This window comes from Manacus candei, unplaced genomic scaffold, assembly GCF_025592945.1.
Source record: "Manacus candei isolate 608988 ecotype Guabito, Panama unplaced genomic scaffold, ASM2559294v1 h1tg000037l, whole genome shotgun sequence".
Taxonomy (NCBI): Eukaryota; Metazoa; Chordata; class Aves; order Passeriformes; family Pipridae; genus Manacus; species Manacus candei.
In genome coordinates, this window is record NW_026138085.1 from 11,257,908 (window position 1) to 11,275,758 (window position 17,851).

Below are 17,851 nucleotides of genomic sequence, written 5' to 3' on the forward strand. Positions count from 1 at the left end.
GAAAAGCTTTAATTCCTCCAGGAATTCCTCTCTGTGCAGCATGTTTAAAATCCACCCCCAAATCTATCTCCTGCTGGTGAACAGAAAACCCATCCTGCTGGCACGGCTGTGCCCCTCGAGAGGGAGCCGCCTGGCAGCCTGCCAGTGGCCGCTGCAGAAGCATCTGCCTCTCCTCAGGTATGTGGATGTTCCTGCTGAAATCAGTCCTATCCTTGGCATTTTGGACCAGGAAATAAGATTTCATCGCTATTCTTTCAGCTTAAGCTTTCCCGTTTGAAGGGATTTTTGCTGAAGTCGTCAGCTTCCTAAGAGGCTCAGACTGAAATGGTGTTCCCTGGAAAATGCAAGTTAAAGCTAGTTGTTAGCAGCCTAATGCAGACAGGTCTTTTTCTTGTCACAACAAGCTTCTAGTGCCTGTTAGTTGACCTGTTGTTATATTAAAGTCCTGTAGTTCCCCACCCTGGCTCCGAGTTTTCATTACTCACAGGGAGGAACAGGGCAGGGCAGGGGGGTCTGTGAGCACCAGCCCAGGGGTGCTGCTGCCTGGGCAAGGCCATGCCAAGAGGGTGCATGTGCCTGAATCACAGCCTGACTTGTGCTGAGCAAGAGGTTTGTCTGCTGGTGTTTGGGTGAGGATGACTGTCTTTCCTGTGCTGTGTTTCTGAGTTTCTGTGCACTTTGTGTAAGCAAGGGATTGTGTTATACTTCATCCAAGTTTGATGTGTGTGGGGTTTTTTTTTTGTGTGGTTTTTTTTTTTTTTAGTGAAAACCATCAGCTTTTAAGTCTTTTCCACTGTAAGCAAACTACCCCAGGAGACTCCACTTGGCTTCTGGGGTTGAAGGAAGCCACAGAAACTGCCACTAGACCAATGCACCGTGTTTAATTTCTCATGGATATGACTAATTCCAAGAGTGAGAAATCTTGAGTCATGTAGAAAATTCCAAGGTGAGAAATCACTGCCTGCTAGACTTTGTAGTTCAGCAAGGATCATTTAGAATTGGCCATTTATCTAACTGCAACCAACTGAGCATTTTACAAGATCATTACATGTGACTTAATCTCTGCATAGAGCAAACCCAAATAAACCAGGACAGTTCCAGTGTCACTCCATTGTGATATCCTCCAAGGACTGTATTCTTTTCTAGATTTGACCAAAGAACAATTGCTTCTAGATTTGCCAGAATGTTTCTGGATTTGCAGCCTAGGTATTGTCATCATGGTGTTGAATGTTTTTGTTCAGGTGTAGATGTCAACACTAAAACAACAATACCCTGAAGTCCTGACTGCTCTCATAAATTGAGTAATTATGGTCAGGTCAGATAAAGCTATTTGCTGGAGTCCATGTAACTTTATAACAGCTTGGCAGTGACTTCTGGTGCACATGACACCAAAGCCATTGCAGCATCAGATCAGCTCTGCATCTGATGGAGTAACTCAGTTTCCCAGTGGTCCCCAAGCCTGCTGCATTTTTTTCCTGTTGCATCCAGTTTTCTGCTGCAGCCCAAAGGGCTGGAAGAGGTGCATGACAGCTCTCAGCCTGCTGCCTGCTGGGCTGGTCTGGGCAATGTGCTCCTCGCCTAATTATTTTTTATGTGGTGAGATGAAAACATAAAAAGACAGGTCCTTCTTTAATATGCAATTAGAGGTCACTTTATATAGGCCATGCAATGTTAATGAATTTTATCAGCTTATAAATGTTTTTTAATTGCGAATAACTCACTGTAATTTATTGAATTGTTCACCCTGAATTGCCTGACACCTCCATTCCTGCACCTCCTAAGGCTTATCTTAAAGTCCTTTTGGCAGTTCTCATACAAAGCAGGAATGAAAATACTATTCTGAGGGCAGTAGCTCTCAGATGGTGATGATACTTATTGTTATTAATAATTAATTTATTTATTTTTAGCCTTCCTCTTTTGGCCCTGGTGGCTGTTTTAGCCTTGTATTTCTCAAGAAGGGATTAGCCCACATCAATTCTCCTGAGCCAAATTGGCCTACAGTTTGGATGACTTTGGATCTGAACTGTCATTCATATCATGCCAAACTTTGGCCCTTTCATTTTAAGGTGGCTGTTCCATCTCTTAAAAATGTGAGTGAAAATCTATATGTTGACAGAACACCTACTGATTTCAGTAGGAATTTCTTGAACTTTCTCTAGAGTTGGAGAGCTTTCAACATTTCTGCTGTCATTTTTGCTCTCTTCCACCATCATCTTGAAGAAAGGAAGAGGTATGGCAGTGAGTATGTCTTAAAATGTCATGGCTAACAGAGGCAGCTCTTACATCAGTAATAAATGACATCCACAAACCCCAGACAGACACTTGTTAGGTGCTACAAATGTCTTCTTGTGTGAGAGGGGGAAAAGTGACAATTAAGATCCATCAGTCACTACAAGAAACTGGTACCTGTGTCCACCTACCTCTCACCTCTGGGACCTGTGAGCCCCACGAGCTTCCATCTGGCTCACCATGCTCCTACCTCTTTGTGATACAAGTTCTATGTGCAGTGTCCTTGTTCTGCAAAATGCAAAACCCCATGTTTCTCCTTGGCACATTGTGCTTATCAGGCTTGTCCCACTCAGTGCTTGATTTAATGGATGTGGAAAAGGATTTGGGTCCAGAAGTCAACAGAGGAAAGAGAAAGGAAGAAAAAGGCAAAATCCAGGAAAATAATTTCATGACTCTGCTGTTCTTGGCTACTCTGCCTGGTCTGCTCACTTTGTGAGAGAAACATTGACCATCCTCCCAACAGGCAAAGTCTGAGCAGAGTCTGAACTGTGAAGGTGTCTTAAATGTTTCACATGGTTCTTAAGCTCAGATGATGTCAACTTCTTTAAACTATCACAACATCTTTTTGCTTTTGTCTTCAGTCTTGCTGGTGGAAGACAGGACAAAGGGCAGCTTCTCACTTGAGATATCATGGCTTCACCTCATCATGCAGAGCCTGCACAAGTGTGAGTCAGACTTACCAGGGAATGTGATGCTGCTCTTCCCACAGAAAAACTGACTGCCTGGACACAGGGTTTCTGTCATGGCACTGCCAAAAAAACCCCATTCCCCACCTGGCTGGCAGGACTGTGCACTGCCACACTGTGCTTCTGGACAGGGGCACAGCCAGGGTTAAGGGCAGCTGGGATTCATATAACTTAGAAAAGTGACCATTACCAAAGTCAGTGTGGGAAGTGAGCTAAACCATGCTCAGAAGAACGTTTTAAGGGGAGCAGCAATCTCATGCCCTCTCCTGGAACCAGGCAGGACTCTGGTGTTGCTTTGGAAATTAATGAAAAAGAAAAAAGCATTTTAAGCTCTTCAAACTGCAGCAGCCAGAAGCTGTGCTGAGAATTGCCTGCTGCTCTATTTGCACAAGTAACTGTGACCCAGCACAGCTTGTGCCTGGCAATGCCACAGGAGCTGCAGCAGGCTCAGAACAGCCCAGTCCAGGCCAACCTGTCTACTCTGCTTTTGGGTTCTCCCAAGCCTCTCCTAATTCTGTTCTCCTATTAGCTCCAACACCTCCCCTGTCCCAGGAGCTACTGAATGCAATTCAGGAATCCACCCATGTTTGTTTATGTCAATGATCCACATTTGTGTAACAGAGAGAAGATGCACAGCAGTGTGTTAGCCTGAGAGCCTGGCACACAGCACAGTGCCCAGCAGCAGGACTGTGCCTTGGCTGCAGCTGCAGACAAATGAGGGATCTCAGCATAGGAGAAGAAAAAAGACCCACAAAGGCATTAACTTAATGCCACTCTAAAGGCCACTGCTGGTGTGGAGCCCTCAGTGCAGAGCCCATTCCAGCATTAGGCAGGGACAACCCATTTTACAGCCTGCCTATAAAAAATTAATTTAAAAGCAGGATGTGGCCTTTATATCTCCTGATTTCGTTGTTCCATCGTTAGCCTTAAGCAGCAGCTGACTGTACATGTATTTTAGGTTAGCAGAAAACCAGTGTGGTAGGGACAAATTGCCTGTGACCCAGCACTGCCTGAGCGATGGCATGTGCCACTGCAGTGTGCAAGTGAGGTCACAGGCTGTGCTGGGATATTAGTGCACCAGTTTGGAGTTTGCAAGGAATTGAATTCTTGTCTTAAACTTTATTAGTGTGTAACTCATCATGCACACTGCTAAATGTCTTCTTGCCACAGGAACAGCACTCCCGTGTCCCCTGCCATCACCCCAGGCAGGGCTGTGCTGCCTGTTTGTGTTTCCTTTGACTGCTAAACTGTTCACTGGAAATTAATTCATAAATAATTCATTGGACGTTGCACTCTGTGCTTAAAAGTTCATCGTGTAGGTGGTAGGTTGTGGGTTTTCTTGGAAGTGCTTTTCTCCTTTCTTTTTTCTGTGTTAATCATGTGTATGTGTGCAGACCTTCCACAGCATTTACAGCCTGATGGTTCCACTATAGATGTTTTAATGTCTTTCTAGCAGATAACAGTTATTTTCAAATTTAGTTATTATTGTTCAGGATTATTGTGTTGCAAAAACTCTTTTGAGATTGTAATATTGTAATACCCAAATGCTTTTGGGAGTTGTTACAACTGACACAAAATCAATACATTATTTAGAAATGCGTCTCCTCCCATAGGAGGACACACACACACACACACACACACACACACATTCACACACTCTCACACTTCCCAGTCAGTCACTTATTATTCCTAAGCTGGGTGATACTGGAAAGCAATGAGAAGTTTTCCATCACCCTGGTTTTCAAAGGCAGGTTATGTTTTTTGGGTGGGTATTACAGTAAACATGGTCCTCTCTGGAACCAGGGTCAGCTTTAACACTGCTTATTTTAGCTCTGGGACTTCTTTGATTTGTTCCCCAAAGAGCATTAAATGCTGTATAAATATGTAAAATATGTAAAAGGGGGTTTTTTTTGTCTTATCTTTTTTGGTTTTCTTGTCTCTCCAGTCTGGCAAAGAAGATGTAAGACCCATATTCAGCAAGTAAAATCCCATCTCAGTTGTGGTCAGCATCCTTTGGCTGGCTTGGAGCTCTCAGCTGCTCAATTCAAGTTGTAGGTAGAGTTTAGGCCAGGTAATATGGATATATTTTTTGTTTGAAAAGGTGCTGAATTGCTGAGCAGCACTGTGGTCTTACTGTCCCCTGTGTACCTGTGGGTTATGTTTCACAGTCTGAACCAGGGGGTGGCATGGGAATAGGGCTGTCACAGAATCATTAAGGTTGGAAAAGACCTCTGAAACTGAGTCCAACCATTAACCCAGCACTGCTGAAGGCAGTGTGGAGGAAGGAGAGGTGGGAATGGGGACTCCAAGGGGGAGCCTGGGCTGCTGACAGCTCTGCCCTGAAGCTGTGTGCTATGGTGGTTGGAATAGAAAACAAGCTAAAGGAGGTTATTCCAGACATATCAGAGGTGTTTTGTGCCTTCCTGCTCCCTACATGCACCCACTGAATGGAGCAAAGCAGATGGTCATGTGCATTCCTCAGCGAGGAGGCAGCTTTTTGCCTGCATTGCTGTGCTGCTTAGGAGACTGAAAGCAAAGCCTAGAAATAGGGTAAAAAAAATGCCCACGTAGGTGTGAAAGGGAAAATACCAGAGCTGATGATACACAGGCCTGGCTGTGTGATGGCCTGAAGCAGAGCTGTTATGTGAAGGGCTATTCACAAGCCCCAATTTTAATAAGTGCAGATCATATCAGTAATGTGTATTACAATAGCCTGATAGTGTGAATCAAATATTTAAAGACTACTTACATTCTCCTTTTTATCCTAAAATGACTGCAGAAAAGAGCCAACTTCTAGCTGCTGCCCTGACTTCTTGCTTTTTCTCTATTAAATGAGGCCATATAATTTTCCTCTGGGATACATTTGGCACTGGAGCTATTTAGGTCTCAATCTTCATCACTAAATTGAGGAGGATTTTTCTGTTCAGCTTAAGGAGAGAAGAATCAAGGTCATAGCACTGGAGAAAAACTGTTAAAACCAGATACTTCTCACTGATTTCTGGTCACTGTTCGTAAAAATAAAAATAATCACCCTGATTTAACAACTGAACTTCAGCAGCAGCAACTTGTCTGTACTGGACTCAGATGAAAAATATGAAAACACAGCTGCACATAAAATTTTAAACTGTTGAAGTTGTTTTCATTTTACAGAGTATGAAACGGACTCATTTTATCTAAGTGATTCTTTTCTTGGTAATTCTTCTTTTGCTTGGTTCATCTTTCCTATTTTCTATTTAGGATGAAAAAAAGAAACCATTACCTGTCGGGGTAGAAAGGAAAGCAAGAAAAAATTTGGAATTACTTCTTAAAAAGTGAAAGGAAAGAAATTACATTTTGATAATTCTCCCAGGAGTTGATTTTGAAAGACAATTATTTTTTTAAAAATTTTTTTTATTTTTAAACTACATATTCCCAGGCTTTTAAAATAGTGAGTACCACACTTAGCATTTCCAGCATGGGGGTACTGCAAGTATGTTCCTGTTCAGGCTGTTACAGAACTACTCACTGCTTAAATCACGTCACGTTCAGAGGTAGGTGATGAGGAGTTTTCCTGTGCTGGGGAAGGACCTGGGCAGTGGCTGCCATGGCAGTGCTGGTGCTGCCCGTGCAGCTACACAGAGCTGCAGCTCATGTGGATGCTGGGAAGTTCCTGCCAACATGCTTCTTAATGGGGGTTAATTCATGAATTATTTCATTGTCAGTTTACTAGAAATTCCAAATTCAGGCCAAGAACTGCAGCTGATGTTCAGCTGAAAGATGTCTTTTTTTATAAAGTGCAAACAGTCCAAAACCCAGTGAGCAACAAAAAGACTGTGCATGTCCACCCAACAGTACTGAGGGAACTTATTTGGAGCCTGGTAAACAGTAGACCCTGCAGACTGGTAAACAAGTATTCCTACAGCCTGGATTCTGGCCGTGTCCCAGCAGCAAGGACTGGGCTCGTTCTCTCCGTGCACTCGGAAGGCACACACATCTTTTCAGCAGGATTAAATTCTTGCTGTTTGTTCAGATAATGAGCCTCAATCAATGCTCTCATTTACTGACAAAATCCAGGGCAAACAAATTCAGATTTTAAACCCAGCTCCCGCAAAACGCCCTCAGAAGTGATTGTCTGGCATGTGCAGAGTCACCCACGAGCAGCTGATTAGTTGGCCAATTAAAATAAAACTGATGGATTGTTAAAGCAGCCAGAGGTTTCCAAGAGGCTTTCTGTGAATTTGCCCAGGCTGCTAGATTTTTTTTTAATAATTATATTTAATATAATTATTATTTTTTTGCAGGCAGACTTGAGCTTGTGCTCCCTACACTGTGTACAGGTGGGAGCTCATTCCCAGATGGGTGCACCTGCACTCTGGTCCCTTCTAGGCTGGAAAACCTGGAGTTCCTGCTGGTTTGGAGCACAAGCAGCACCAGATCCCTTCCACCAGAAAGAGATGCTCTTTGAGAGGTCTGTGATGCTCAGGAAGGACCTCAATGCCTGCAACGTCTGGGCTGTGAGTCTCTAATGCCAGGACAATTTCTGCAAAACTAAGCAAGACTCAACTTCCCCCAAAGGCAAGATCTTTTGTTTTGTTGTTGACAGGTTTTCCTCAGACAGCCATTCAGAGAGATTCTCATTCCATCCTCTACACCATTTTTGGCATGAATATCCAGTTACTTGATCCTGTGAAGTGAATTGCTATTGTGATCCAGTCTGTATATCCTATGGATATACAGAACAGATCCTATCCATATCTTACAGACATATGAAAGTTTGAGGTCTAACTCATGTTTGCCACATTAAAACAAACAAACAAAAAACCCTCAACATCTCTTTCCTTCTTAACAATCATTATTTTATTAATATATTTTACAAGATTGCAGTTGAAATCATTTAAATACAAACTTTTTTTTATACAGAAAGTGTAATAAAGTTAAAATAGTTCCTTGTGTAATTCATAGCATTATTGCAATGCTTACAAAATTTTGCATAGAGTGTGCAAGGATTGATGTTATTGATACAAAAAAGCTTTATATTTTCCCACACAACCACACACATACATAAATTAAAAAGAAAAAAGCCAAACAAATCCAAATTTTTTAATGAGAACTGTGATAAGACTTTAAATTCATTTTGTCCTGTTTACATGATCAAGGTCATTGGTGGTTTTCAGAGTAGAGGTCAGACAAAGTGTTTTACCATCACAGATGAAAACTGCTATAGCTTATGGTTCATGCCTTTTATGCTACTGCTGTAGATGAACAGGGGTTTGGTTCAACTCACACTGAATGTTGTTCCTCTGTTGGCTCTACCTACATGGAGCATTTTTTGGGTGAATATTGACAACTCTATTGGCATTTGCTCACAAGGAAACTAATTCAAATAAGGGGTGGGCAAAAAAAAGAAAGCCCTAAACCAAAACCTAAATGGATCTGAATCAGATCCAGCTTGTCAATCCCTTCCCTGCTCCCAAACTACTGCACAGTGAAGATCCAGACCAAGACCTGGGTCACAGCTCAGGAAAAGCTCTGACCTAGGGAGGAATCCAGGTGTGAATGCTGTCGACTTAACCCATCTCCAATAAGCACAGGGGACAATAATTGCTCAGATCTGCCCTTTATGAGGTTTCTGGCACATTCTTACTTGGCTGAGCAAGGGTAAGATTTGTTCATCCTAACTTCTGTTCTTGCTCTGACAACCCACAAAAAGGGACAAGAAAGTGAATTCCTCCAGCAGCTCCCACCCTGTGGAAGCCACTCTGCAACCACTGCAACCTTTCCCTATTGCCAGCAGGACCAGCAGACCCTCAGTGCTTGCCCAGAGAGACCTTCTGCTTCACACATGATCCACCAAATCACCAGCTGAAATCCTGCATGGTTTGTACTGGTGCCTGGAAGGAAGCTGGGTGACCATGCCTCCGTTGTCAGCCAGCATCTTGAGCTGGCAGTGATGGCAAGACTTGCCACAGCTGTTTATCAGCACCTGTGTGATAAGGAAATCCCAAAGGTACCTGTGTCCCATGCTGCCACCAGGAACACCCAGGCTGTGGGTTAGACAGAGCAGCCTTTGGGATCTGCCAAAAGGTGCTAAACCCTTAGGTCCAAACCCTCGGGCAGTGTAGGCTACCAGGGAGTTAAATGGAGCCAAATCCTGATTTACACCAGCTGCAGAGCCAAATTGCCATGCTGTGAATGGCCCTGTCACACTGCTCCAGACCAGTCTCCCAAGGCAGGCATCATGCCTTGCTGCCATTTCTAGCACAGAGGAGCTGGCAAAGGGATGAGATAAAAGTGAAAGGGCAAAGCCACCCAGAAGGCTCTGCCACCCTGCAGGCTTTCTGAGTGAAGGCAGAGTACTGGGAACCATCCCCTTGGATGCTGTACACGTATTAATGGGACAAAGCAGAGATGGCTTTAAGAGCTACTCTGCTTCACCTCCAGGAGTTACTGCTCTCAGGGTGGCCAAAGGCTTGTTAGAACAGCACCCAATGACTACCAGTGTTATTTATACCCCTCAGATTGCAGACACACATCATTTGTATCATCTCTAAAATCACTAAAACTGCCCAAGTGTTTTGTTATCTGTTACATCCATGACAGCACTGATATCAAGCACACAAGCCCAGAGGAAGACCTAGATGAAGACAAAATTATCAGGCTGTGGCTTAGTGTAGGAGCTAACTCCCTGCCCTAAGGCAGCCACCCTAGAGAGATCTAGCCATGGTGTTGGGGGGTGGTGGTGTTTGCAGCTAAGTAAGTGTGGGAGAAACTCTGATAGCAACATTTTTTTCAACTACAATCCAAGCTTCAACAAAAATAGCACCACCCACAAATAATTATTCTTTTGCTCTCCAGCATGAGCCTGCCTCAAGATATTTCAAGGACTCCATTATGAGGAAATTTTTAAAAGACCAAGGAAACTACATTGCTTTAGAAAGCGATAATGCAAATAGCAGTAGCATGTTTCGGAGTGCTTTATCTCCTATTGGCATTTAAGCCTTTGAATGGGGAAAAATGTGAGAACAAAGCAATTTAAAATTCCTGTTACATGCAAAGTTGCACATGGCCTGTGCTTTGCAATGGGCTTGTACCTATAATGGCAAACATGTTAGAAATGGTAAGATTTTCCATTTGGGTAGGACCCGATGAGAGACTCCAAGGAGTCCTTTTTAATCTCTGAAGAAAAGACTGTTTAACTAAAGCTGCATGTTGTTATCTGAAGCATTTCGTAGCACAATGTAAATGTAACATTTTCACACAAATTTCTCCTTCTGATATTTTCTCTTCCTGGCAGAAAGTTTTAACCAACTAAATGTGAGGCAAACATACAATTACATGTCACTTCACAGTGGACGTATCCTTACTATTTTTTGATACCACTTAAAAGCTAACAAAAGCTCAATCCATGGAGACGATTTGCCTCAATAGAAATCTGGCTTCCTGTGAAAAGGCAGCCCATCACTACTGAATGGTGGCAGAAAATCCCAGCCACCCCGTGGCTACCAGCTGCAGTAAGGTAAGACATTTCCTGGGAGTGACACCAGTGCTAACTTTCCCACAGGAATTACACTTGTAGCAAATTAATTTTTAAGGGACTTGCACCTCTAGTTTAAAGTGACTTGGATGGGAAATCTCAGTGGTGCACCAAGATTATATTTTCATCTCGTTTTGGATAAAAATCCTGCAGCTTTTCCTGTATTCTTTATACAGTGTGTTGCTTTTCACAATGGCACAATACAATTCAAGTGGCAGGACAGGAGAGGATGAAATGATAAACCCTCAGGGCTGTATGTGCATAACCACGGGCTTCTCAACCACAGCAGACTTAAAAGCTTTCTAAATACAAGCTATTTACAATAATTTCCATCCAAGCCCCAAGCCACTGTGGTTATTGTGGACGGAAAAAACACTCCAGCAACCCTGAACAGCCCAAGCTGTAAGTGGTTTCAGTGACAGCAATTCCAACTGTGCATATGATCAAGCATAATTGCTACTGTATTTAGTAAAGTGGATGTTATTAATTTAAAGTATAATAGTGCAAAGACACAGAGAAGTTGGCTGCATTACTGTGATTAGGATGATGTCTCACCATTTCTTCCCTTTCACTCCTACCTGCCTTTGTTTAATTCACTCCACTCTCAGTTGAATAACATCAGCACCACATCGGTGTTTTTAACCTTGCTCCACTCACAGCCATAAACTTGGCTACACGAGCTATGAAAACAGCAACTGCCACACAGAATTGACCTAATAGTCCTGAATTTCACCACAGTGCCACTGCTACACACAGGTTTTGGGGTTCTGTGGGACCGAGATGTGACACGATGCGGATTTAGGGACTGCTGGTTACTGCACCCAGGTGCAGGTACAGCAGGACATCAGCTACCAAAACGTTACACAGTGATTTCAGAACTGAGGAAAAATGGTTAAAATGGAACTCTTGCCAGGATCATGCTCCTCAACAGCAAGGGCAATAAAAAGGCTGCTATTTTTACGTTCGAAAAGCACCAAAGCAGGGCTTGGCAAAGCTTGGCAGGAACACACCCTGTGCTTGCTGGGGTTGAATTCTGGATGATGACATTTCAAAATTTAAAATGTCAGCCATAAAAAAGAGTACAGCCTCTGACTTTTATTTTGTTCTGGTTTTTTTTTGTTTTGTTTTGTTTTTACTGTATGTACTTCTAAAATGAAATCATTACAGCAGTTACTCTTCTTCACTGAGCAGCCACTGGAGCTCCTGATCTGCTAATGCTCAAGTGGAGGTAAGTGAACAGCCAGCACCATTTACTCAGTTTATGTATACTTTCAGCCCAGGATTATGTCTTTTGGTTCTGGGCTATTTCTTCACATTTCAGATAACCTTGTTCTCTGCACACATTTCAAGATTTTTCACATTATTTCCTCTTCTCTCCATTAACCAAGTTAGAGACTTCCTGCCACTTTACTCTCTCAAATGTAGCTTTATGATACACCTGTATTTCTCCTGCCCAGTTAAAAAAAAAGCACCATTAAAATTAATGCATTTCAGGTGTGAGGGCAACCAGAGAGGGATGGATTTCTTGAAATCTTTGGTCTTTGTTTACTCTCTTTTGCAATGCGAAACTTAAAGCCAACAAATATAAAGAAAATTGGCTTTTGTTGTAAACAACTGCATATGAGTGTGTGTGTATTTGTGTGCATATGTGAACATCTTATGCCTACAAAAGCTAACTTTCATTAAAAGCATTTGCATTTGCAAACTAAGTATGATGTGAACTAACCTGACATCTCCCCAGGTTCCACTGGAATCTCTAACTTTGGAGCAATTTCTAGGGAGGGTTTTTTATTGGCCATCACTTTGCCATACTGTATATTGCAGACGGTATTTTTAGTCTTATGCCTTCAACTTTTTTGTTTGTGCAATTTAAAAAGGAGAAAAAGAAACCCTCTTAAAATACAGTTGTTTGACAGCACATGACTGAGATAACCAAATACAAACCACTCTTCCAATATGTAGTTTTTAAAAAACGAATACTTAGGAGAGGCCTTACACATATTCTAGTAGTTACTGGCTTCTCCTTTTTATGACTTCCTTTACTGTTAACAGTTCTTTGTACTCTTTAGCTACCCATTTCACTGACAACTGGGTAATACACTTCAAAAAGCATAAAAACTCCAAACAAACCAACAACCAAAAAAACCCCACAAAGAAACTCGGAGAATGGATACAGATGTATAGTCATTATTAGGACCTCTGCTTTTGCTAATGGCAAAGTCTTTTTGCTTTAGAAGAACCATCCTAACTCAGCTATGACAGCAGAATTGTCATACACTACATATGGATAAGGTACCAGTCATGGGTGAGTACTCACTGTCATTCTTCTGACCCTTTACATAAAGTGTCACATTTATAGCAAATTGGACAAGGTCCTGAAGTCCTATGAATTTAAGAGCTACAATACATAAATGCATTTATGAATACTGCATGGTTGCCTAAGGTACTTTGACATTAGTGTCACAGTCCCTTGATTAGCATTTCGATGGGGTTTTAGTGCTCACAGCTGCAGTGCAGGGTTTGGTTTGGACCTACAGCAGCCCCAAGGGCTGGCAGTGTTCCCACTGCCCTCAGTGCCCTCAGTTGTCACCTACCCAGCTCCTGTCCCAGCTCAGGCCGTGAAGTCATTGACTCAGGCCACCGATCTCAGCAGAAATGAATTCACATCCAGCCTTCCCTTAGCATTGGGAGGTAAAATCAAACCAGTTTTGAGATAAACCCCTTTCCCAAATAGCAAATGCTCAGCTGAACTAAACTGCAGGCCTCATTCACAATGAAACACTCAAACCCTTGTTTGGTTTTGGCATTTTATCAATGGTAGGTAGAGCATACGGATGAAATTCCAGCAGGGAAGCTCTGATTTAAATGGATTCAGGGAAAAATCAACCCACACAGGTAAAGCAACTGCGAGGGATTTCTGGGCAAGGCAGGAGGAAAAGGGACTCATGCATTTGCCTTGTCCAACAGGTGAGTCAGTCACTCCACAACAGCCCCCAACAACAAATTGTAGAGTGTGAGATAGCTGGGTGTGTTTGAGTGCTGCTTTTTAAACAAAATACCTGGTTTTTTCCTTGGGATCTGACACAGACAGTCCCATTTGCTCTGGTTTCATAGAATCATAGAATGGTTTGGATTGGAAGGGACCTTAAAGATCATCCAGTTCCAACTCCCTGCCATGGGCAGGGACACCTTCCACTAGACCAGGTTGCTCCAAGCCCCATCCAACCTGGCCTTGCACACTTCCAGAAATGGGGCATCCACAGCTTCTCTGCGCAACCTGTGCCAGGGCTTCAGCACCCTCACCATAAAGAATTCCTTCCTGATATTTAATCTAAACATGTCCTCTGTCAGTTTGAAGCCTCCTTGTCCTATTACTCCCCACCCTTTAAAAAGTCCCTCTCCAGCTCTCCTGTAGCCCCTTTAGACACTGAAAAGAGCTCTAACATCTTCTCTCAGCTGAACACCCTCAGGTCTCTCAGCCTGTCTCCACAGTAGAGGTGCTTCAGCCCTCTGAGCATCTTTGTAGCCTCCTCTGGGCTCGCTCCAGCAGGTCCATGTCCTTCTCATGTTGAGGGCCCAGAGCTGGGCACAGCACTCCAGCTGGGGTCAAGCAAGAGCTGAGAATCCCCTCCCTTGACCTGCTGGCCTAACTCCTTTTGATGCAGCCCAGGACACAGTTGGCTTTCTGGGCTGTGAGTGCACATTGCAGGTTATGCTGAGCTTCTCGTCAACCAAGAACCCAAGTCCTTCTCCTCGGGTCTGCTCTTGATCCATTCTCTGCCCAGCCTGTATTTGAGTTTGCCACTCACTGAACAGTAGAGACTAATCATGTGGCCAACCCAAGCACAGGCAGCATCACCCAAACCACAGTCTTAAAACTCAAATGATTCAGTCATTCAGTGAGGGTTCAGATGATCTACAGGTCTCTACAAGGGTTCAATCTTTCTAGCAACAACTCCTCATCTGTCAGTGCAAAATATGATTTTATGTTTTTTAAGATGGAATGATTTTAAAATATATTGAAACAACTGGAATTCCTTTGAGTAGACATAATTAAGGTACCCTTTGTTCACCTCAGAGAAGCATCTGCAGTGATGGCACAGATGTTAAGGTTGTTTCCTAACGGCTCCCCAGCAGAAATTCACACCACAATAGATGGCTGAGTGTCCTTAGCAGTTTCATGTCCTTTGTGACACGAGAAGGTGATAACCTCATCCAAGAGCCCCAGCTGAGAAAACCAGCCACTCAACATTTATTTGTTGGGATGTAAATCCTCATCAGAGCAGCCAGAGGGTGCATGGAGATGAGGATTGAGCCAGTGGTGCCTCCGGAATGGAGGACAGAAATCAGGATGCAGCATCCCTGCTGGGTCAGTCCCTGTGCTCAGCCCTGCCTTCCTCACCACCACGAATACTCTCAGGGATGGGAAAGTTAATGCCACTCGTTTTCTGTACAGGGAACTCTTCCTGCAACAAGTGTCTTCATAACTGCTCACACAGGATTTGTTTATGAATTGGGCCATGCTTGCTATGAGATTTGTGATCAGTAATGAATGAAACAGGGAAAAAAATTCTACAGTAAATGTAGGACTATGAATGGGACTTCAGTCGTGGTCCCAGAGGTAACATACACAGTTTTCTGCTATATTTAACATGGTAAAAAAAAAAGTCTGTATCATTCTCGGTGCCCCTACAATCTTAATGTATTTCATCAATATCTGTTTTAAGTTGCACAACCAGTTCCCAAGACACCCTCCTGTCCCTCCCCCCCCAAATAAACTAGTTTTAACAACAAGATAAATATGATGTGCTTCTCCTTGCTGAGTGCATTGACTTAAGGCATAGGCACAATTCCCCTCTTTGAACAGAGATGGTATAGTCCTGTGTCCCAATACAATTGTTATCCTGGGTGACCCTTTGCATTCAAATGTTGACTCAAGACAAAAGAATTACAGGAATCATTCATTAAAAAATAGTTTGAATTCATTAATTCATGGAAAAGCATTACTGAAATAAAAGTAAATTATTCAATCCTCTTTTGGGAATAAATTTTACAGGAGTGCTGCTTTGTTAGGCAGCAACATATCTAATCTAAACTCCATAGAAATCTTCTCTTTGAGTCCAATCAGTTTTGGATTAAGACAGAATTGTTAATTTAAAAAAAAATAAAAAAATCAAACCCTGGTACTCTCCAGACCACAAGAAACTATGTGAAAAGCTGTAAAAAAGGAATGGGCTAAATTAGTTCTAAAGATTTCTGTTAGCTACATTTTATGTTGGAGATCACTTGAAGAATACCAGCTTTGGTTAGATATCACTAGGGATGGGCACAGATCTGTCTTATTTGCACATGAGGTAATATTTCAAAAGCATCTCAGTGGCTTAGAAACCTTGCTGTCCTCGTGAGATTTACTGCAACTTGGAAACTCTTGCCATAATTAGTATATTTGTTCTTCAAAGATTTTTACATGCTCGTGGATGTAATTATGGGTCAGAATTCAATGATCTGGGCTCTTATTATTTTCTGAAATTTGAACAGTGGAAAGAATGTTACCAGATCAGATTTCATGTTTTATGCTGCCTGTGACTCCTAGACTTATAAAATAAGGAAAAATGCAAACATGAAAAAAATCACAGTTTTGAGGGATCAAATTTTAGAGGAACCAGCATCCAGAGCCCTTGATTTTCAGTCATCTGGCTTTGTCAAAATCTTTCTAAGTTCTTTAAAAAAGTCTGTTTCATTGTCAACATCTCTGAGATTTGCAGTCTCCACCAAATCTAAGTGGCCTTGGACTGTATATCTTGAAAAGAAAGATGGAAAAAATTCTGGCATATCATCTACATTATACACCTAATTTGTATGATTTTCTCAGTTTCTAAGGGTAGGATAGGTAATTTTTTCTGTTTCTATAGGTATTTAGGCAATATCCAAATCTTAAATTTTCACACCTTCACGCCATATATGTTCAGAATTAAATTAATGGAGTGCGTGTAGGATGATCCAGGACTGTTAACTAAGGAGGTTCAGGATTTTTCTATGTAGTCCAATTTTCACAATTTTTTTTCTTCCAATGGCTAAATACAACAGCAGTGTTGTTAGCACAGAGATGACTTCAGGTTAGAGTTTGAGCGGATGCATCACATCTGAATGGCAAGCTGAGGCATCCTTGGCCATGCACAGGCAAGTGTTGAACCTCTTCAGAAAATCACATGGATTATTCCAGCAAGATCTAGACTGTCCTACTGGCCAAGTGCATCCATCTTTCCCAAGAGGAAGTCCTGCTTTGGGTGATAATTAAAGAGTGTAATTGAACCTCAGGTGTCTTGGATCACTGTAGGTGATCAGTACAGCACATCTGGCTATTTTGTTGTTTGTTTTTTAGTTTATTTTTTTCCATGCCACTGATTTAATGGTGCAAAAATAATCAGAGATGCTTCTCTTCCCTTTGTATGTTGGTGGGTCTACATGGGTTCCAGGGTCTTGACCAGCCAGCAATCCCATTGCTCTGAGAACAAGATCAAAAACGAGGGGGGATCATGACACTGCATTAATACAGAAGGGTCCAGGGGACCATCAGATCCAATTCGGCAGATTGTACCAGTAATTTTGGTGTGGGGAAGAGAAATGCTACACAAATGTAACAGGGTCACCCTGGGATTCCTTGTACTGAAACATCATTTTACACAGAGGATATATATATATTTTATATATATATTTTTATATATATATTCACACACACGCGCGCGCACACACAAAAAAAGTCTTTGATAGGCTTTCTGTGTTCTAGTAAAAATAGTTGGCAGCTGAGATCTGTGAGACCAGAACTGGCTTTTGTGCTGCCTGCAATGCCCCACTGCAAATTGTCTCTCAAAGGCAGACGCTTGTATTTATCTGGCAGGTCGAGCTACTGCCTGCCTGAGACAGGAATAACCTCCCATTGGGACACACACAGAGCTCGTAGATTTTTTGCCTGGACCCTGCAGAAGAGGAAGATCCTTGAGGCAAGTTAGGTAGTTTGATTTTTGCAGAATTCAACGTTATCTGAAGCCAGAGGGGGGGAGAGAGAGAGAGAAAAAGAGAGAGAATTAGCAGAGAGCTGTTATTTTTGATGTTGTGTTCAAAGATGCTTCCTTCAGTCAACTCAGCTGCTACAAAAACTTGGTAGGCAAGTGTATTAAGATGGGGAAGTCTGATATAAATCTGAGTAAGCACATCATCTGCCTTTACCACGAGTCACCTGCGACCTCCAGTTTGTTTCTGCTAATCTACCCACTGTGTTTTCTTGGTTTGTGGCTTCCCAGGGCACCTCCACATTTGGGTTTCCCAGTCAGAGGCTGGGGTAATGCCCACTGCAAGGTGGTGA

The 17,851-nt window shown here is 42.5% G+C and overlaps 1 protein-coding gene across 9 annotated transcripts in view; it reads right to left on the reverse strand.

The window, feature by feature from the left end:
* Positions 1-7,788: 7,788 nt before the first annotated feature.
* Positions 7,789-17,851, reverse strand: part of SGCD (sarcoglycan delta) — a 327,833-nt gene continuing 317,770 nt past the window's right edge. For all 9 annotated transcript variants that reach the window (XM_051793456.1, XM_051793457.1, XM_051793450.1 and 6 more), the window contains one exon: positions 7,789-17,529. In XM_051793456.1, coding sequence (XP_051649416.1) covers positions 17,356-17,529 — 174 coding nt within the window. In that variant the 3' untranslated portion in view covers positions 7,789-17,355. The remainder of the gene's footprint in view (positions 17,530-17,851) is intronic.